The 22,767-nt window shown below is 35.3% G+C and overlaps 1 protein-coding gene across 1 annotated transcript; it reads right to left on the bottom strand.

Annotated features, from left to right (window-relative positions):
• Positions 1-1,118: 1,118 nt before the first annotated feature.
• On the bottom strand, positions 1,119-22,636 carry LOC127856846 (uncharacterized). Its single transcript, XM_052392990.1, has 6 exons — positions 21,904-22,636; positions 19,735-19,851; positions 11,721-11,750; positions 10,708-10,868; positions 6,871-7,094; positions 1,119-6,591 (listed from the first exon to the last, which is right to left on the bottom strand). Exons 1-6 carry the CDS (start codon positions 22,628-22,630, stop codon positions 5,970-5,972), a joined length of 1,881 nt encoding a protein of 626 aa, XP_052248950.1. The 5' UTR covers positions 22,631-22,636; the 3' UTR covers positions 1,119-5,969.
• Between the last annotated feature and the right edge of the window lie 131 nt (positions 22,637-22,767).

The raw sequence follows: 22,767 nt of genomic DNA, 5'->3' as shown, positions 1-22,767 counted from the left end.
GATTTTTTCCTTATATGGCTTGATAGTAAAACCTTGTTAACATTAAAAGTCATACATGTATTTTAGTCCAGTGTTTATTATGACTTGGTCAGAACATATTTTGTAATGATATCTCGGATTTGTGCGCAAATGGTTCCGGTCTATTGAAAAGCATGGCCGCCAGGGTGCGGGGCATTTTTCCTTATATGGCTATTCTAAAACTTTCTTGACCCTCTTAAAGTCACATGTACAGTTAAATCTTCAAGAACCTTGGTCAGAACATTTGTTCTCATGATATCTTGGGCTTCACAGAGAACAGGTAAGTTCCTTTGTATCTAAGGTGAGTGACTTTTGGTCTTTCAGGCTCTCTTGTTCTAATTCCTCTTATACCATACAAAAGATTCTCAGATTGGAAAGATCCTGTTCTCATAAATAGTGCATTAAAGCAGCGGTATTTGCACCCATCATATTAAATGAACAATTATCACACGTGTGTATTTTATCTTCATGTTTAACCTAGAAAGTTTATATGAGCACTTGAAAATATACCTGAAGTACACTTTAAATGCTCTGAAGTGTATTATATATGGTGGCGTATTTTTAAACAGAATAAATACACTTCTAATGCACTTATGAGTGCATTAATGCCGAAGAAATGAAGAAATACTATTTTTTATGTTATAAGTGTATTCTTTCTGACTTGGTTTACAAACAAATTCAGAAGGAATGTGTTGATAAATGATTGAAATGAAAGATTGCAAAGAGCTAAGTAAAGCTCTTTAAGATTTGATACCAGTGTGCAATATTCAAGGATGTTTTAAAAGCACTAACTTTCTTGAGAGTGGAATATTGACATTTTCCAAAACAGGAATGCAATACATAGCTCTTGTCTTTTTTAATAACAAAAGTTGTTCCCATATATATTACGCTGACCATTATAATAAAATCAAACCACCAGTTTTTTTCCTAAACTACGATAAATACGTTTGCTTAACTCAGGAATATTCAATGTTCTAACATGTGCCAGTATTTATTTGGAAATTGATATGCCCTTTTAAAACATTCTTCAAATTGTTTTAAGACTAATGAGTTGTTTCAACATTTTGGGAAACACTTGTGTAACAGAAAACTATGAAGTGTAAGTTATTTTACCTTTATTACAGACTAAGAATACAATAAAGCAATAAAATGCAAAATGTGTAAAGACTTCAGCCAATGCAACTACCGTCAGATCCATATCTATATAAGGAAACATAATACATGTACAAAATCTCACTTTTGTTAAAGCGGGTATATACGATTTTTTATATGTGTTTAATAGTAATATATTGATAAAATATGTCACAATAACACAAAATAGGCAAGAAAAATTAAACATTAAAGCCGAATTTCATAAAATGCAGCAAAGACAAATTAGCGCCCCGAGCCGATAGTGACGTACATATTTTCCTACAATAACCGAAGCATTCGTCTTTGTTTTAGGATCGGAGATAGTGTTCGTGTGTCGTATGAATAGATATCGTTGCAGGAATTCAAATAAACCGTTAAACTAATTTTAGATGCACATCGTACATGTATGGTATACATGCTGGCGAATTCGGCTGTACAGCCGTTTTCAATTTCAGAATTAAATATCTGGCTTATTTCGAATTTTTCGACACATGTTCTTCTTAACTTTTATTTTTATTTATATTGAAATATATATATAATAAGTTTTTTACATAGTTTATAGAAATTCATAAATATTTGACAAAATCGTATATACCCGCTTTAACCTTACCAGTGAAAATATCAGATCATTTTGTGCATGCATATGAAATGATTTCTGTTCAAAATGTTCAAATGCCACTTAAGTTATCATTATCTACGTAAAACAACAATCGCATGTGAACAGACCATTTCGGTACATGAAAAAGTAAATTGATTTACAGAATTCTGTGATATACGACCAAACCTAGAGCAATTAACAAATATCTTCAAGCATCGTTGTTCAAAATTTCATACAAACAGGGTATGTGTCATATTAAGTATTAACATTAATCTATGCTTAGCTTCACATCTTTAGTGATCTAAATTAGTGTTAACTTGATGGAACAAAGAAATAAGCAAAATTCATGTTTCAATTTATGGTGGCATGGAATTCTTATAGTTTTAGCATAATAAAAATAATTCCAATTTATCAAATACAAATATAATTTTACTAAAGAATACTTGAAATACCTCATAAGTGTCGTTTCCTTTCTTACTGATTAAAAAACCCTGTAAAACAGTGTAAACTGACTACAAACTAATTAAAAATAAAGACATCAAAACATCTACCAAAAAAGTACTAAAGCAAAATCGAAACAACTTGTAAAACTCCTACATATCACAGATCTAGCATAAATCATAATAAACAAGAAATGTGTTTGTCAGATACACTACTGCGCAGCTTTGATTTAATTTTTATTGTTTTTATCATTTGGCAGGTTCAGATAATATCTCCCTTTAAAGCTTATTACTTTCCTTGGATTTGTTTTTTTGACTTTTGACCTTGAAGGAGGACCTTGACCTTTCACCACTCAAAATGTGCAGCTCCATGAGAGACACATGCATGTCAAATATGAAGTTGCTATCTTCAATATTGCAAAAGTTATTGCAAAATGTTAAAGTTGGGGCAAACAAACAAACAAACCAATGGACAGCGCAAAAACAATATGTCCCCCACTAGAGTGGTGGGGGACATAAAAACCTAACACAATTCAATTTACTGTAGTAGACTAATTAAGTAAGGTAAAAGAGATTTAAACATAATTAAACATAATTATTTACCAAAACAATAAAATGACCTGAAAAAAAGTTCCTACCATAATAAATGCCATAAACTTCATGTTTTTATCCATTTAAAAATCTCTAGGAAGCATCAAGTGAAAAAATAGGGGTTGCTCTTGGAAAACAGGGCTAAATGCATCAGCAACAAGTGGTGTCACAGATTAGCTAGTCTGTGCATGGACAACATTTCTGCCTAAACTGGATCTTTGTTAAAAGACTTCATTTAACTATAATACCTTACAAGCGGAAAGTGTCCTCCCTGATTAGCCTGTTCAGACTACACAGTCTAATCAGGTATGATACTTAATGCACATGCATCAAGCCCCATTTTCCCAGAGCACGGCTCGCATAGATAATAATCATTGCCATATGCAAATACACGGTGCCATGTTACCACTTAGACAATTCACTAATTGTTCACCTGTTAAAAGTCAAAGAACTAAATTAACTGTAAAAAGCAAATTTAACAACAATGATTAAAAAATAAAACTGTTCATTACATTTATAAAAATACTTTTTTAATAAGTGATCACAGACAATAATTCTATGCATGTGTAACAATTAACTAACAGCGCATTCAATCCATTGTTGCAATCACACAACCATATACATACAGAATATTTAACATAGATTGCAAATCTTAAAATGATATTTACAGGAACATTACCACTGTAAACAATGACAACATTGCTGTAAACACACCCAACTTTGTATCCATGATTGAATGTCACAAAATATCACAATTTACCGAAAATACTTACAATGAGCAAAACATTTAAGTTCAAATAATTACAACAAGTTGGAAGCCGCTGTGTAATCAAAATACTGTAAAATCATTCATATTCTTAAGAACAACACTTTGTGGTTTAAAAAAAATCGCTTTTTTGTGGATTTCTGATTTTAGAACAACAAAAACACAGGAAAAATTTGCATTTGTCATTTTTCCAGAGGTTTATGTTTAACTGGTAGATCAGTCTTCACACAAAATCAACACAAACAAGTTCTCAGTTACTCAACACATGCTAATGTGTCTTCAGTTCAAATGAAAGAAAACAACTTTACTTCACTAAAATCTGTTTGGTTTGTTAGGAAGACATTGTGTTTCAGTTTGAATGAGGTATTTCTGAACAGAGTATGTACTTTATTGTATGCTAATTTAATAAAATTAAAATTATTGAACTCACTCGATTTATTCCAAGTATCGCACACCATGTGTAGAAACTATATGATTATTATCACATTATTATTCTGATGGGTTCATATTTGTAACATATCCATATAAATATTTCTGCATAATTATTTTTTAAGAACTTGTGGACTGGCACTTTAAAGTATAAGAAATGTACTTATTATACCTTTGAAAGTCAGTCATAAGCAAATTTTCAACAACATCTTGTTTTTAAGAGACATTATCCACTTTAACAAGCTAGAGCTTTGATGTTTTGCAGCTAAAATTACCTACATGACCGTGAACATTAACTATAAATGCTTTCAGTTCATCACAAAATAACAAAATCTAAAATACACAGAAAAAAGAGCAAATGAATGAAATTATGTTGCAATATTACTTGGAGCATACTACACATCTAGAATAAAATCCCTAGCATTGAGGTATTGAAACAAATGTTTCAATAAAAGTTGATAGTAACATTAAATCATGCAATGCTGTTAATTTACTTTTTAACTCTTTAAATGCTGGAATCGAATTTTGAAGGCCTTTGCAAACAGTTTGAATCCAGATGAGAGGCCACAGAACGTGGCGTCTCATCAGGATCCATACTGCTTGCTATTCTTATAGTATTCTTTGAAAAAAAATGAAGAAAATGCTAACAATGACAACATTTTAGCAGACGAAAAATTTTCCCAGCATGCATAGGGTTAACATCATTACTGTCCACTCACTGTCAAACATGTGTCTAGTTTATTTTGATGAAGCCTTAACAAACACAGATATAAATAGCAATGCATACAAAGGATCAACTATTGGTATCAGATTATTTTGCACTAAACAAACACACACTTAAATATTGTCGCAAAGATATGTTTACAAACAACTAGCCATAATGTCAACAAAAAGAATATGATCCTGTAAAGTATTTTCCCAAAGAAATCAATTTTGCATAACAAACTACTTAAAATACATACTAGGGCAATGAATGAAGAACATAATACATTTTAAGTGAATCTATAAATGTAGTAACTAAAAATGATGCCAGACAGCAAGAAACATGAAAAAACAAACATAATATGGAGCATGCTCTGTGAAATGGGGTTTGATGTTTGTGCCCAAAATGCCACCTCAGATTAGCCAGTGCAGACTGCACAGGCTAATCAGGGACAACACTTTGAGCTTTAATGATATTTTTCGTTTACAGAAAGTCTCTTCTTAGCAAAAAAAATCAGTTTAGGCAGAAAGTGCCGTCCCTGATGAGCCTTTTTCATACATGCATTAAGCATTAAACCCCCTTTTCACAGACCGCAGCTCATACACATAACATCGGTCTCAGATACAAACACATAAAGACTAGCAGACTCTACAGTGACACTATTGAAATAGGTAACGTTGTTCTAGTCATGCACCATGAAATTAAAATACCATAAAAAATTGTGCAGAAAAACGAAATCAATAAAATCCATTCAAGGAACAAATCTTTATATTTTTTAGAAAAAAATTTGCTTTTTTTTAATTCAGTTGTTTTTTATGATTTCTCTGTTGCCTAACCAAGAAACAACATTTTAAGGCAAAGTTTTGGAACAGAGGAAACTCACCTTATTTAGTTATATATTTATTTAGCATTTTTAGAATGTATTATATCTATACAATCTGGGTGTATGATTTTGTCAAAATTGGAAACTGTGAAACAAATTTTACTATCTATTAATGTGACAACATGTACAGTCCTACAAATGCATGCATTAAAAATACATATAAATTGTATGTGTATGAAATTAATATGTATATATAGTCTTAATTTTTATAAATATTATATTTAAGTGTGCAATTAAAATAAGTGTTTTTTTCATGATTATTGTAGAAAACATTTTTAAGCAAGTTTATCTATAACAAAATCTGTTGTTTATACCAAAACTATTTGCTTATAACTTTAAACTAGCTAGACAAAGTGTAAAACTTGAAAAAAAAAAAAAATAGTATTAAAATAAAATAAAGGCAAATATTATTAGCTCAGCATACTTCTATTAAGAGCCAGATACTTTCTGATTTCCTCTACCATGTTTTCTGAAATATCATTCCCTCTGGTGATAGAGAGGTCAACTATGGATGTATTCCCTTTCACCAGGTCCCTCAGGATCAGTCCCCCTTTCTCTGTCAGCCCCGCATGCTCCAGTTCCAGTGATCTCAAACCCACGTTGACCCTCAGCCCCTTAACCAGGCCCTCTAACCCTGTGTCGCCTATTCCTGCATGGTCTATTGACATTGATTTCAGCGTAGTATTCTTCTTCATAGCTTGGCCCAGGCGCTCCCATCCGGAGGCAGTCACAGCCGTATTACCGTTCAAACTTAGCGATGTCAGAGTTTTATTTGAATCCAAAAAGCGTGAAATTTCCCCAATGCCTGCGTCGCCTATTTTCGTTTCGGACAAATCAAGCTGCTTTAGATTACATCCCTCATCATTGTGTGAATCGTATTTGACCTCTTTGCCCTGGTCCTTTTGTTGCCGTGCCTCAGCAGGTGAAAGGTACCCGGAGGTGCGCCGTAAGAATGGGAACGGGTCCTTGGTTTTTATGAGTGCGTCACAGAGCAGTTTGCAGCCTACGTCACCCAATGGATTACCATTCAGGCTGGAACAAGAAACACACCATCTGTTAATCCTTTGTTTCAATTTATGCTTAGTAGTGAAATATAGAAAAATCTATAAGATAAAAACCTTGTAATACAAAATGCATCACCGCCTTATTTTAGTTTTGAAATATTCTAAATAACATAAAAATACACAGAAATATCTATATTGCAAGATATATGTTGCAATCATAATTAATAACTTTATATTTATACTATATTTATGTCCCTAAAAAAATAAACATTTAACAGTATTTCTTAAATCAAAACGTTAGGCTTACATAATCACTTCCATGGCTGGTTTGTTCTTGATAACATTTGCAAAGGCAGTCATGGAATCGGGCCCGAGATTGTTAAGGCCCAGGTTCACAATGGAGGGGTTAGAGGGGCTCATCTGTAGGGCCCGGGCCAGACTGAGGAAGGAAGTGTCCTCCAGGGCAGAGTTTCGCAGAGTCACCGATTTTAGGTCATGATTCTTAGTGATGAAGTTTGATAACTCCGCCACCTGAAAATGGAGTTATCAATAATTGGAAAAGTGCTTGGAAAACTTGTCTTAATAGATGTGTGTAAAATGTAATCTCAGATTAGTATGTGCAGTCCGCTTGTATAGAATTTTCGTTTAAAGAAATTCTCATCTTAACAAAGCAAGAGGGCCAAGATGGCCCTAATTCGCTCACCTGAGAGGAGTCGGTTCATTCAATCTTTACCTAATGTCAAACTTGACCTAGATATTGACCAGACAAACATCCTGGTCAAGTTTCATCATTATTGAACCAAAACTGTGGCGTAGAATGTTTTTGTATTTGTAAGATTTGAAATGGTGACCTATAATCAAACTTGACTGAGATCTTTCAGCAACTTTGATAAAGAATGCTTGAGAAATGTGAGTGCTAAAGAGTTTACAAACCAAATGTGGACAGACGGTCAGCGGACAAAGACCAATCCTAAAACCTCACATGAGCAATCAGGTGAGCTAAAAAGTGTGTTTCACCAATCTGAGCCATTTTCCAACTTGTCCAAAAAATCAATAAAACCAATGTATTGACTAAGTTTCATGATGATAAGGCAAAATATGTGACTTCCATAGTATTCAATCACAAGGTTTCTCTTAATATAGTCACATAAGGAAAACTGCCCCACCCCCCCTGGCAGCCATGTTTATTGACCCATCAGGACCATTTGCAAACTCATCTGAGATATATATAAAACCAATCTTTTCACCAAGTTTTATGATGATTGGGCAACAAATGTGACTTCTAGAGTGTTCACAAGCTTTTTTTATTATATAGATATAAGAAAACTGCCCCCCCCCGGCAGCCATGTTATTCTACTGACCGGAACCAAATAGATGTTCTGAGCAAATTTCATGAAAATTAGGCAACAAATGTGACTTATAGAGTGTTCACATGTTTTCACTATATACATATAGAGAAAAATGCCCCGCCCACTGGCGGCCATGTTTTTTCACTTCACATGTTTTCACTATATACATATAGAGAAAAATGCCCCGCCCACTGGCGGCCATGTTTTTTCACCGATCTGGACCATTTTTATACTCGTCCGACATATCAATAAAATCAATGTTTTCATTAACTTTCATGATGATTGGGCCAAAATTGTGACTTCTAGAGTGTTAACAAGGTTTCTCTATAGCCATATTAGGAAAACTGCCCCGCCCACTGGCGGCCATGTTTTTCAACAGACCAGAACCACTTTTGAACTCAGCCAACATATCATAAAGACAGACATTTAGACAAAGTTACATGAAGATTGAGCATTAAATGTGACTTCTACAGTGTTTACAAGCTTTTTCTTTTTTTTTTGACCTAGTGACCTAGTTTTTGACCCAGCATGACCCAGTTTCAAACTCGATCGAGATTTCATTGGAACAAATCTTCTGACCAAGTTTCATAAAGATCGGAATATAAATGTGGCCTCTAGAATGTTTACAAACAAATGTGGACGGACGACGGACAAAGATGGGTCACAAAAGCTCCCCTGAGCAATCAGGTGAGCCAAAAAAAACATCCAACCTCGAATAACAATTAACACATAAATGATACACAAATCTACTATGTATTATTATGAAAACATTAATAATCAAAGGGGAGTAACTACTGTAAACTTAAAGGCAATATTTAGAAGAGTTGTCTCGCATGTTACATGACCTTAATTCATGATTGTTTAACAAGCCTTTTTACTATATAAATATAAAGAAAACTGCCCTGTCCCCCTGGCAACCATGTTTTTAAACTGACCGGAACCATTTTTAAACTTAACTCACGTATCTAGGAAACAAAAGTTCTGACAAAATTTCATGAAAATTGGGCCAAAAATGTGACTTCTAGAGAGTTGACATGTTTTCACTATATACATATAGAGAAAAATGCCCTGCCCACTGGCGGCCATGTTTTTTCACCGATCTGGACCATTTTCAAACTCGTCCAACATATCAATAAAACCAATGTTTTGACCAACTTTCATGATGATTGGGCAAACATTGTGACTTCCAGAGTGTTTACAAGGTTTCTCTATAGCCAAATAAGGAAAACTGCCCCGCCCACTGGCGTCCATGTTTTTCAACGGATCAGAACCACTTTTGAACTCAACCAACATATCATTAAGACAAACATTTTGACAAAGTTACATTAAGATTGGGGATGAAATGTGACTTCTACAGTGTTTACAAGTTTTTTTCTATTTTTTGACCTAGTGACCTAGTTTTTGACCCAGCATGACCCAGTTTCACACTTGACCGAGATTTTATTGGGACGAAGCTTCTGACCAAGTTTCATGAAGATCGAACAATAAATGTGGTCTCTTGAGTGTTTAGGAACAAATGTAAGGACAGACCGACAGACGACGGACAAAGACCGGTCACAAAAGCTCACCTGAGCGATCAGGTGAGCTAAAAATCCAATGTCGGCAGTAAGTGTCTTCCATGATTAGTCTGCGGGTTATTTTTTATAATTCACTTAAAGACACACATTTATTTAATGCTTTCTGGTGGTTTATAGAGAAATATCAGTAAATTAAAACTGATAATTTCACTGTTTTAAACAGTGAAAATTATCAGTGAGAATATCGATAATTTTCATTGTATACTGTGAAATGACGTCATTTTTTGACGAAATGACGTCATTATTCCAGCAAAATTCTTTAGTTAAACTCTTAAACAATGTATATAAACTGTTAAAAATGCATATCCTCTATATATTTAATTATATGTAAATGCATATTTTGTGAAGACTGCACATGCAAAGGCTTTCATCCCAGCTTAACCAGAACGAGGCTAATTTATTTTATGTGGCAAAAAAAGGAAAAATATCAGTGATATACTAATCTCTTATTTTGTACTCAAAAACGGAATATAATTACACATAAGCAGGAAACAGTTGTTATTTCATAGTTTTCTTTCTCCGGTTTAAATACAGAAAATGAAACAGATGGGTGAAAAATCTGCAATATAAAGAAGTGAAACTCCAGCTGCATTCATTAAAAAAGATTTCTCTCCGTTTTAGAAGATGATGTAATGAAAATAGGAAAAAAATCTATATAATTATTTGCCAATAAATGTTATGACAAGTACTCTCTTACTTTAAGCCTATCATTGAACTCTACACATTGCATGTTTATGTTGGCCAACCATTTAAAATATGTTAGAACATTACAAAAGGTGTTATTTAGTGTGAGTGATGAAGTGGTTTATTAACATTGCAATAATTAGTATAAAGATCCTTGATTTGAATGACTCACAAAGATGCCTCATTTTTGGGGCCTTAAGTTCTTAAGTCCAGTGGGTTACAATTTACTATTTTAACACTAATTGAGCCAAATTTTAGGAAAATGGTTTAACGCATGTGCATAAAATGTCACCCCAGGTACGCCTAAGCATAGGCTTATCAGGGAGGACACTTTCCCGTTGTGCCAGCATGACACTACGCACATGCATTAAGCCCAGTTTTCCCAGGACAAGGCTCACATATTTCATTCCTTACCTGGGAATCAATCAGTTTCACCCCACTAAGCTCCAGGGCTGTATTTCCCTCATTTCTTACCTGGGAATCAATCAGTTTCACCCCACTAAGTTCCATGGCTGTATCTCTCTCATTCCTTACCTGGGAATCAGTCAGTTTCACCCCACTAAGCTCCAGGGCTGTATCTCCCTCCACCATGGGCAAGATGCTTCCAAAATGGGCTTTAGGCGCTGGCACAGATGTCAGGCCTAGACTTCCGTCCTTTGACCCACTGGATTGGGCCACGTTGTCTGGGTCATGGCCTGCAAATGGAGGCGGCAGGATGCTATTAACAGCCAGACTGGCTCTGGGAAAAATAGTCTCAATATATATGCGTAAAGAGTCATCTCATATTAGCCTGTGCAGTCTGCTTATCAGGATCAACACTTTCCGGTATATGGAATTTTTCATTTAAAGGTGATCTCTTCTTAACAAAAGACAATGGAGGCGGAATGTCCGCACAGGCTAATCAGGGACGACACTTTGTGCTAACACTTGATTTTTGCCAAGAAGAGACTTTTTTAAACAAAAAATATCCCAAAAGCGGAAAGTATCGTCCCTGTTTAGCCTGTGAGGACTTGAGGACTGCGTGGGCTTATCTGGGATGACACCTAACACACATTCATTAAACCCCTTTTTCACAGAGCACGGCCCATATATTTTTTAAACATATTTAGGTATCATAAACTTACTGCTTGAAAGAGAACAAGGGATGTGTTTGTCAGGAACACAATGCCCCCCTTCTGGGCCACTTTGATTTAAATAAAAAAAAATAAAATATTATATCACTTTAAAAAATATAACTTCCCTTGTAAAAATAATCTGTACCTGCCAAATGATAAATAGAAATTATCTCCCTTCAAAGCTTGCTACTTCATTGGATTTTTTTTTTCTTTGACTTTGAAGGATGTTCTTGGTGTTTCACCACTCAAAATGTGCAGCTCCATGAGATACACATGCATGCCAAATATCAAGTTGCTATCTTCAATATTGCAAAAGTTATGGCAAATGTTAAAGTTTTAGAATGGACGGACGGACGGACTGAAGACTGACGGACAGTTAAACTGCTATATGCCACCCTACCGGGAGCATAAAAATCACACTACAATTCCTACCTCCATAATTGTGGTCACTTTCATCAGTAGCTGAAAAAAACACAAGGGGATATGAAAATCCAAATTTTGTATTTCCATTGACAGTAAGAGCGTTCTATCAACCATCTCTGCTGCAATCCTGACAAGATTTTTGCAAATTCAATGGATTGTAATGTTTGTAATAGTTAATTAATTAAAGTACTGTAAAATACCACAAACACCTGCCACAAATAAATTGTTGGAATACATTGAGAATGTTTGTTATTAACCCTTTTTGTGCCACAGTTACTTGATGTGTGAACAGGGTATGATTAAAGAAACAAATTTTGAAAGCTTAAAACTTTTTCTCACTGAAATTTCTCTAAATTATTCAGAAAAATAATAAATAAAATAAATACAAAAACCACAAAGAGTCACATGTGCTTTGCCTTAAAGTCACACCTAATGGACAAATTGACCATCCAACCAACCTTAACCCTTTCCCACTCAGAAGCAAAGTAAAAATGGCTTTGTGCAAACAGAATAAAACCAGAAGAGCCTGCAAGTAACTTGCAGTCTGTTCAGAAGTTATGCTGTTCGCTGCTCATCAGTACCAAAGGATTGGAAATGAAGCCCTCAAAACTTGAATCTTGTAAGAAAGGTCTTATATTAAATTACACATTTTTATAGGGCCTATACAAGCGTCAAAATATATATCTAAGTGGTAAAGGGTTAACCCAAATAAGGACAGGTGCTAGTTATTATTTATTATCTACTTCAAATGGGTGCTCAAAATTTGGGGTTTGCAAATACTTGTGCCAGTGGACCGTGCTTGTTCTTCAAATTCCATGGTTAACAAGATATTCATAAACATTAATATTTTATCAACACGCATTCACAACTGCTTCTTAAAGGAACTTTGTAATGGTCTGAGAAATTGCTCATTTTATTAAATCACTTAACTACTTCTTTAATCACTCAATCACAAATTTAACTAAATCACTACTCACTCAATCTTTTATTTCATTAAATCTGGACACCACTTATTTCATTAAATCACTAAATCAATACATTCATTAAAGCACTTAATCACTAATTTCATTAAATCACTTATTTCAATAAAGTTTTACATCACTACTTTACTTTTATCTACCCATATGCGATAATCTTGGAGCTAACATTAACATCTAACATAGGAAACAAGAACAAGGGCTGTTTGTAAAACACACATGCCCTTCATATGGGCTGTCAGTTGTAGTGGGAGCCATTGTGTGAATACGTTTTTTGTCACTGTGACCTTGACCTTTGACCTGAAAAATAGGGGTCATCTACAGGTCATGATCAATGTACCTATGAAGTTTAATGATCCTAGGCGTAAGCATTCTTGAGTTATCATCCGGAAACCATTTTACTATTTCGAGTCACTGTGACCTTGACCTTTGACCTAGTGACCCGAAAATCAACAGGGGTCATCTACCAGTCATGATCAAAATTACCTATGAAGTTTCATGATCCTAGGCCAAAGAATTCTTGAGTTATCATCCGGAAACCATTTTACTATTTCGGATCACTGTGACCTTGACCTTTGACCTAGTGACCTGAAAATCAATAGGGGTCATCTGCCAGTCATGATAATATTCTTATGAAGTTTCATGATCCTAGGCCCAAGAGTTCTTGAATTATCATCTGGAAACCATCTGGTGGACGGACGGACCGACCAATCATCATAATATAACAAGCATGTGCCATGTAAAAGTCAAATCAATGGAAAATAAAAATAATGTTGTTACGTAGTTTTGACCTTTTCCATATCATTATATGTCCTAATGAATTGTAAATTTACTATCTGGAACATGATCACTTCATAATCAAGTTCAACAAGCGATGTGTTTGTGAAACACTATGTCCCCATAAATTTGACCTTTGACCTTGAAGGGTGACCTTGACCTTTCACCATTTAAAATGTGCAGCTCCATGAGATACACATGCATGCCAAATATCAAGTTGCTATGTTCAATATTGCAAAAGAGTACATTAAATGAGCGATTTTGACCCATATTTTTGACCTTTGGACTTGAAGGATTACCTTGACCTTGACCTTTCACCACTCAAAATATGCAGCTCCATGAGATACACATGCATGCCAAATATGAAGTGCTATCTTCAATATTGCAAAAGTTATGGTAAAATGTTAAAGTTGGAGCTATAGTGGTTGGGGACACAAAAAGGGTCGACATGGTACGCCAAAATGAGTTCAGTAGGTATAGGTGAGTTTGTACCTTTCAAAGACATAATATATGCAAGTATCAGAGCTATGTAGGAAGAATGCTTGATGTTACTAAAAATTGGGCCATTGTGGGTCCAACTGGTACACACTGACAGATGGGGATGGAAAAGTGAACAGACTGACTAATCGCTATATGCCTTACAGTATCTGAAGATGCTGGGGCTTGAAGACATTGGAGCCACACTCTGTGACAAAGGGGTTTAATGAATGTGCGTAAAGTGCCATCGCATATTAGCCTGTGCAGTCTGCAGTCTGCACAGGCTAATTAGGGACGACACTTTCCGACTTAACTGAATTTTTGGTAGAAGAGACTTTCTTTAAACAGAATATACCATAAAAGCGGAAATTGTCGTCCGTGGTTAGCCTGTGTGGACTGCACAGGCTAATCTGGGTTAACACTTAACACACATGCATTTAACCCCCTTTTCTTAGAGCACGGTCCATTTATAATGGCTATAGGCAGTCTACAATTTGTAATAAATAAATCTACAGCTATTCTTGTTTTGTTGATCATTGTTCTCTAAGCTCTTATAATTGGCAATAGTTTTTGTCCCAAAAATGTGAAAATATTTGAATTGAAAATTTGCTCTTAAAAGAAAAATAATGACAATTAAACTAAATCCAATTATCATTTGATTTTTACTATAAATTGTAATAGAATGTAATTCTTATTCACAACAAAACAACTTGAGTCTTGCACTTTTATTTCTTTGCAAAAAAGGTTACATTGTTAAATTTGGGATTTTGGATTTTGTAAGCATTAATAAAATAACAAAACAATTACTTTTAACAACAGTTTTTAATTTTTACTTAATGTGTGACTTCAAAATAAAAGCCAAGACACTTAAGGCTTATTATAAGGGCACAGTTTACACAGTGGCGAGGTTAAAAATGTCAAGTTATATTATTTGCATGGCACAATATTACACTAGGTGCCTAACATGCATATTGCTGCACTTACGCTGATAAGTCGCCATAAATGGTCGGCCACAAACACTGTCTCATACATGGCTTAGGCAATAACAATTAAAATCATCTGTCTTTAACCCTTTACCACTGAGATATGTATTTTCACGCATTTATAGTCCCTTAGAAAAATATATTCAATTACATTAAGACTTTTCTTAAGAGATTCAAGCTTTTAAGGCTTCATCTCCAGCCCTTAGATACTGATAAGCAGCAAACACCATTAAACCTGAACAGACTGCGAGTTACTTGCAGGCTGTTCTGGTTTTATGCTGGTTGCAAAAGCCATTTTCACTTTGCTTCTTATGGGAGCAAGGGTTAAACAATAGGGCCATGATGGCCTTAAAGGGCTCATCTGAGTTCAAGGTACATCAATTATTGATGACTTGGCCTGGTGACCTAGGTTTGACCCCACTTGACCCCAATTGAAACATAGCCTTAATATATTCAAGATAAACGTTCTGATTATGTGACATAAAGAATTGACTCATAAAGGTGGCATCTAGTGTGCCATAATACAACTAGTCATTTGTTAGATCTGACCTGGTGACCTATTTGTTGACAAACTTGACCCAGATTTCGAACTTGGCCAAGGTAGTCAAGATATATTTTTATATCAAGGCTCATTTTAATTGACCATTATTTGTATCAGTTAACCTGACAGCTTGCTGGGTTTATACATGGCAGATCATGAACACAGAGGCTTGACATTGTGTCAACAATATTGTTCAGGTATACATGCACTTGCTGTAAAAATGTGTTTAGTTTGTATCATTAAACATTCTATCAATCGGTCAGTCCTATTCCATGTTAAACTAACAAGCTGTACTTATAACGTTGAAGTTTGTAAATCCTTGTATTGGATTTAATTTTCTACCAGGAATAATTAGCAATAATTTGAAGCAAATTTTTTCATAGACCTTATTACTTTTCCAACCAACATATAAAGTATAAATTACTAGTCAAGAATTAATAAAAAACAATAGCTTGTTCTTGTAGTTGTTTCCCGAAACCATCGAGCATATATATAGTAGTATTTTACAAGATGGTTATATATTGTACACATTTCAAATTAAATTGGAATTGTTTTACACTTGTAAAATGTGTAACAAACTTGCGTAAAATAAAAATTGTAAAATTTAAATCTATTATGAATTTTGGTTGTAAAATCTGAAAGTTAATGAACACTTAATACATATAAACCAGAATAAGAAAATATATTACACGTATTATTAAAGGGGCCTTTTCACAGATTTTGGCATGTTTTGAAGTTTTTCATTAAATGCTTTATATTGATAAATGTAAACATTAAATTTTAAAAGCTCCAGTAAATAATCAAAAATAAAATTTAAAAAAGGAAAAAAAAGTAGCCCGCGGCAAGGCTCGAACCAGTGACCCCCGAAATCCTGAAGTAAAAACGCATAAGCCAACTGAGCTATCCTGCCAAGCACACATAAGAAGCGTATTTTATATGTTATATAAGCCATCTTCTTAGTTTCACAAATTTAAACGACAACAACAGAACTCTCCAAATTATTCAATCCTTTCGCGTTGCAACGCTTTATAATTTTTAGGTTTTTAAATCGTCAAAAGATGCATATAATGGCTATATTAGACCATGGCAAATGTTCAGTAATACTGTTTCCTCACAAATATCATAACTAAACCGAAAACTTGCGAATCTGAAACAACTTTTTTCAATTTTGTCAATTTACCAAACCGTGAGAAGATCCCTTTAAAAGGTATACAAAAGAGATGAACAAAATAAATTGATAATTTTTTCAATTAGAAAAAATTGCCACTTTTGCGAGCAGAGACAGTGCTTTGACCTTCCTCCACTGAAATTAAAAATGGAAACAATTGACAAGAAACATACAAATTCCACAAAAAAGCAAATTGTTTAAATGCGTTTTCAATTTTATGACAGAGAAGAGCATTGTAACTTACAAAACAGCAGTCCTTTATCCGGGGAATGTTGAATAACTTTTTTCTATTTTTTATACCACATTTATATAACGCCCTTTTCATACTCAAGATGTGCGTTCAAAGGCCCTTTACATTTTGTCCCTGATCACTGGGTGACATAAGTCGTCCGTTAACATCTTGGCGCTGAGTATGCAGCCACAGCAAATTGGCTTATTTCCCTCACAGGTACCCATTTATACACCTGGGTGGCCAGGAGCAGAATTGTGGGATAAATTTCTTGCTCAAGGAAATTCCAGTGGTCAGGGCAGGATGCAAACCCTGGACTTCTCGATCCCTAAGCCAGCGTCCTACCATTAGACCACTGCTCCCACATTACTTCTGTATCCATATCAGCCCAAACTAAGCATTTCACCATATGGCACTTTTAGTACACAAAATGTTTCATCAACCTTTCAAAACTTTTTTGTGATTTGTTCCAAGATCGAGATTTCAGTTTTCATTTATTTGTAACCATAGCAACAAAACTTTATTTTTGACCAAGATAATAAAATAATGTCACTATTCCCAATATTGCCCTCTATCCACCTACTGGGTTTGATCAACCTCAACACATTTAAGTTATTCCGGGATCGAGACGCCTACCCTTCCATGTCCCTTAGCCTATGGACTAGTGGAATAACACAATCAAACAGAAACATCCTATATTAATACCTTTGGGTGGATTAAAGCAGAGCTCCAGATAAGGGTCGTATTTTCGTAATTACGAATTATTTTTAAGTCCGTTACGTATTTATTTTAAAATCTTGTCGTACCATCAAGAATAACAAAATCAAGTTACGAATATTATTTTTACATCAGTTCGTATCGATTTGTATTGAGTTCTTTTCGCGTATTAAAGATCTTTGCGGTGCTTATATACAATGGTTATCGGGTTTGATTAGCAAAGCGCATTTTTTCCAATAAAAGCGGCGTATACAGTCTATCTGTCAAAAAACAACGGCGGCGCCCAGAGAGGGTCCTAAAAACATTGCAAAGCGTCCAAAAACACGCCTTTAACATATTGTACGCAAAGTGATGCGAAGTTAAATGTTTAGAAAGACATTATAGAAAAGATCTTATACGATGTTGTATGTTCAGTCGCCGACACAGTCGGAAAAGCTAAACAAAAACGCGACACGACGGGTCCAAACTTTAACACAAAAACAAAACATTGAACGAGTGGAAGGGACAAGTCCCGTGGCTAATCTGTAGTACAGGTCAATTTGTTATCTCCCTTTTCATATAACATACATTTACTTCTTGGTGTGAATTTCGTCCTCTCGCCAGTGTTCGTTCACCCATGAAAGCTCGTGGAATTGTGGTCATGTCCAATCGTTATTTAGAATTGATCTGTTGCAAGATTTTCATTGGTCATTCAAATGCACCTGTTGATTTCATTATGAAATTACTGACCGCGCTTGCATTTGCCAAGATCGTCTAGAGGACGCAAGTCCATAGTCATTGTTTATTCCAACCTGGTGAGTTAAACAGTTTTCATTTATTGAACATTGTGTATTATTGCATTATGAAATGTGTGTGAATTAGTTTAAGTTAATGAGAAGCTCATTTAATTCATATTTCGTAGTATCGTTTGTTTTGTTCTGTTTGTAAAATATTGTCATTGTTTTGTGTAGGTCTTTTCCGTCATGGCTATATTGGTCAGCGTCAATAAATACAATTAAACCTCCACGGCTTTGATTGAATGATGTGCCCCCAATCTCCACACCCATTACAAATCGTTGAAAAGATTGAAGGGGAGACCCGTTTTAATTGTGAAATATGTGAAAATTTATCTAAGGCATGCAATCTAAGCACAGTTTGGGCATATAAAGGTATTTGAAAAATTAAATTGTATAATACTGAAAAGACACTGTTGAACTCGTATACATAAAGTTGCTAGTATGTTTATTTTGATTTTTGTGCATGAAAATAACCATTATTATTTATTTTTAGGTCATTTAGAACAAAAATCATTTACCAAAACTTAGTAGTAACGTTAAGAATAAAATTTCAGAGTTAAGAATTCTTTTTGAAAATCTGGTAGTAATTTAAGAATTTCACAAAACCTTATCTGGAGCTCTGATTAAAGCACTGTTCACAAACTCAAATAAATCCATAAACCATGGACATTTCCAATAAAACTCTGCACAGTCCAAAAACTACTAGTAAAGTATATACTGTAATAACCAGTGTTATTGTGAGACATAAATTTTTGTTAATTTCATGGGTTGACAGATCCAATAATTTAACACAAATAAATAACATTTTGACAGACACATTTTTCCCCCTCAAAATCACAAATCCACACATGTACGTGTTCAAAAAAGTAATTTTTTGAAAATGACAACATTTCATGTCAATGAATATTACTGCTCTTCCAGTGGTTGATTTTGGCTGGCCATTTTAACTTTTTCAAAGTAGGACTTTAGAGACTACAGAGACTAGAAGACCGTTAGACCAGTCATTAATTGAGTTGTATTCTGAGAAAACTGGGCTTAATGCCTGTGCATAGAATCAACGAAGATCAGCCAGTGCAATATGCACAGGTTAATCTGGAACAACATGTTTTGCCTACACTGAATTTTCAATAGGAAGAGACTTTAGTTCACAAAAAATACCAATAAAGCAGAAAGTGACCTCTGTGATTAGCCTGTGCAGAAAGTGACCTCTGTGATTAGCCTGTGCAGACCAAAGCAGAGTGACCTCTGTGATTAGCCTGTGCAGACCAATCTGACTAATCTGGGACAACACTTAACGCACACGCATTTAGCCCCAGTTGTCACAGAACGCGGCTAAATTTATGACTGTCACAGAGAGCGGTTCACCTATTTCACATACCAGTTTTAGGTTTAGCCTTTTCCTCAGAGTCACTCTCAGAGTCTGAACTCGAACTCGAGTCAGTGCTGCTGTCTTCAGTTTCTTCCCTGTCTCGTTGTTGCGCAATACCCCCACCACCTAGTATATAACAGGTTAACATTATTTTAAGTAAAATGAGCCTTGCTCTTGGAAAAGAGGGCTTAATGCAAGTGTGTACAGAGTCCCAGATAAGCCTGTGCATTGTGCAATCAGGAACATCACATTCGGCTTGTATGCACATGCAGTAAACCCTGTTTCCCCAGAGCAAGACTTTAATTATTGCAAAAACCACAAAAAAAAGACATTTAAATGTTTTCACATTGTGCAAATTAAGGAATTAAAGAAAACAAGAGCACAGCATAACGGGTGCCACGCTCGGCTGCGAAAGCTTGTCAGAATGATTTTTTTTAGAGGTCACAGTGACCTTGACCTTTGACCTAGAGACCCAACAAGAGATGTGTTTGTCAGAAACACAATGCCCCCTACTGCGCCACTTTGAAATAAAATTTCTATTTATCATTTGGCAGGTATAGACATCATCTCCCTTTAAAGCTTTATTACTTCCCTTGGATATGTCCAATCCAACTGACAACCAAGGCCTGTGGTTTATCAAAGAGATCATAGCCAGAGTTCATCATGTATGTATGGACATAAGTCCATTGGTAATTAATGAAAACTAGCATTCACAAATTAGAACAGGTAAGATATGATAATTATATCAAGACATGTGTTCGTCAGAAACACAATACCCCCTAATGCGCCACTTTGAAATAAAATTGCCATTTATCATTTGGCAGGTATAGACATCATCTCCCTTTAAAGCTTTATTACTTTCCTTGGATATGTCCAATCCAACCCGGGGGGGGGGGGGGAGGTCTGTAGACAGTAAAAAATGACCAAGTCAGACATCACTAACAACCAAGTTTATCAAAGAGATCATAGCCAGAGTTCATCATGTATGTTTGGACATAAGTCCATTGGTAATTAATGAAAACTAGCATTCACAAATTAGAACAGGTAAGACATGATAATTATATCAAGAGATGTGTTCGTCAGAAACACAAGACCCGCTAATGCGCCACTTTGAAATAAAATTGCTATTTATCATTTGGCAGGTAAAGAAATCATCTCCCTTTAAAGCTTACTACTTCCCTTGAATTATGTCCAACCGGAGGGGATGGGGGGGGGGAGGGCGGACGGGTTTCACAGTCAATTATGACCATGTCAGACATCACTGACAACCAAGGCCAGTGGTTTAAAAGAGATCATAGCCAGAGTTGATCATGTATATATAGTCCACAGATATGTAATGAACATCAAAGAAATTATAATTAGATCATTAAAAAAAACACTTTTACAAATCAATCAATTGAGTTATAAATAATCAAAATAATAAATCTGTACAGTAACTGTGAAAAGAACTTCAATTCTTGGTAAGGAAATATATAATATGAGATTTATAATTATATAAATTACTTCCCTTGAAAATAATTGTCACTTACAAATCACTATTTTTAGTAGCAAGTAATTGAAAGCCACTACCGTGACTGTGATTGACCACTCGAAATGTGCAGCTCCATGAGATACACATGCCAAATATATAAAGTGGCTATGTTCAATATTGAATAATTATCTCCCTTTTTAAAGCTTATTACTTCCCTTAAATGTGTATTTTTTACCGTAGACCATAAAGGATGACCTTGACCTTTTACCACAATGTGTTTGTCAGGAACACAATTTCCCCTACTGGCCACTTTGATTTATTTAACAAAAATATATACGTGGGCAGGTCAGATAACTATGTCCATTTAAAGCTTATTACTTCCCTTGACTTTGTTTTTTCGAGCCTTGACCTTCAAGGATGATGTTCACCTTGAAATTTTACCACTCAAAATGTGCAGCTCGATGAGATACACATGCATGCCAAATATCAAGGTGCTATCTCCAATATTTAAAAAGTTATGGCCAATGTAAAGGTTTTAGCACGACGCTTAAGGCAGACGTCGGACGGCAAGCTGGCTATGAAAATAGCTTGGGTTTTCTCCGAAAACAGCCTCGCTAAAAAATCACAGCATTATCAAGAATGCAGAAAGTGAATATACAGTTTTGACAGTTTTGATATTTACAAAGAAAACAACCAACATTACATACGCATTTCAAAAGGTTTCTTCTCCAATTTAGGGCTGGATTGTTGAGACTCTTCTTGCTTTACCACATCTTGTTTGACCGGAGACTTATCTTCAGAATCAGACAAACTTGAACTTGAATCCGAATCACTTGATGAACCAGAAGACTCCCTTGCAGCATGTGGTGCTGCTGCCATTGGGGTTGCAGGTTTCTTGAGTTCAGGTGAAGGGGTCCTTGGTTTTGGTACTGGTTTGTCAGCCTCTGAACTTGAATCTGAATCACTTGATGAACCAGAAGACTCTCTTGCAGCATGTGGTGCTGTTGCTCTTTGGGGTTCAGGTCTCTTGAGTTCAGGTGAAGGGGTCCTTGGTTTTGGTACTGGTTTGTCAGCCTCTGAACTTGACTCAGAATCAGAACTAGAAGACGTCACAGAGGAAGTGCTAGGTGATGGCTTTTTAGCCTCAACTGGAGATGGAGGTTTCACTGACTGAACTGGTTTTGGTACTAGCTTATCAGCCTGGGAATCAGATTCAGAATCAGAACTAGACGATGTCAAAGAACTAGTTGAGGAAGACTTTTTGGCCTCAACTGGGGATAAAGATTTCACTGGCAGAACCGTTTTTGTCTCAGCTGCGGTAATTTTTGCAGAAGTTGTTGCTGGTTTGGGTTTGGCCTCAGATTCATCTTCTGAGCTAGAACTAGAGCTGGTGGTAATGTCTCCTCTGCACTGCCAAATCTTTATATTCTGCATTCAGACTTTCCATTTGCCTTGTCATCACAGGAAATGTGGATTGTTTGGTTTCCTCCTCTGACTTTGAACTTGTGCTGGAGCTGCTAGAATGCTTCCTTTGCATCACATTTTCTTCCTGAACTTGTTGTTTAATCACA

Source organism: Dreissena polymorpha, chromosome 14, assembly GCF_020536995.1.
Source record: "Dreissena polymorpha isolate Duluth1 chromosome 14, UMN_Dpol_1.0, whole genome shotgun sequence".
Taxonomy (NCBI): domain Eukaryota; kingdom Metazoa; phylum Mollusca; class Bivalvia; order Myida; family Dreissenidae; genus Dreissena; species Dreissena polymorpha.
This window is presented reverse-complemented; position numbering and strand designations above follow the sequence as displayed.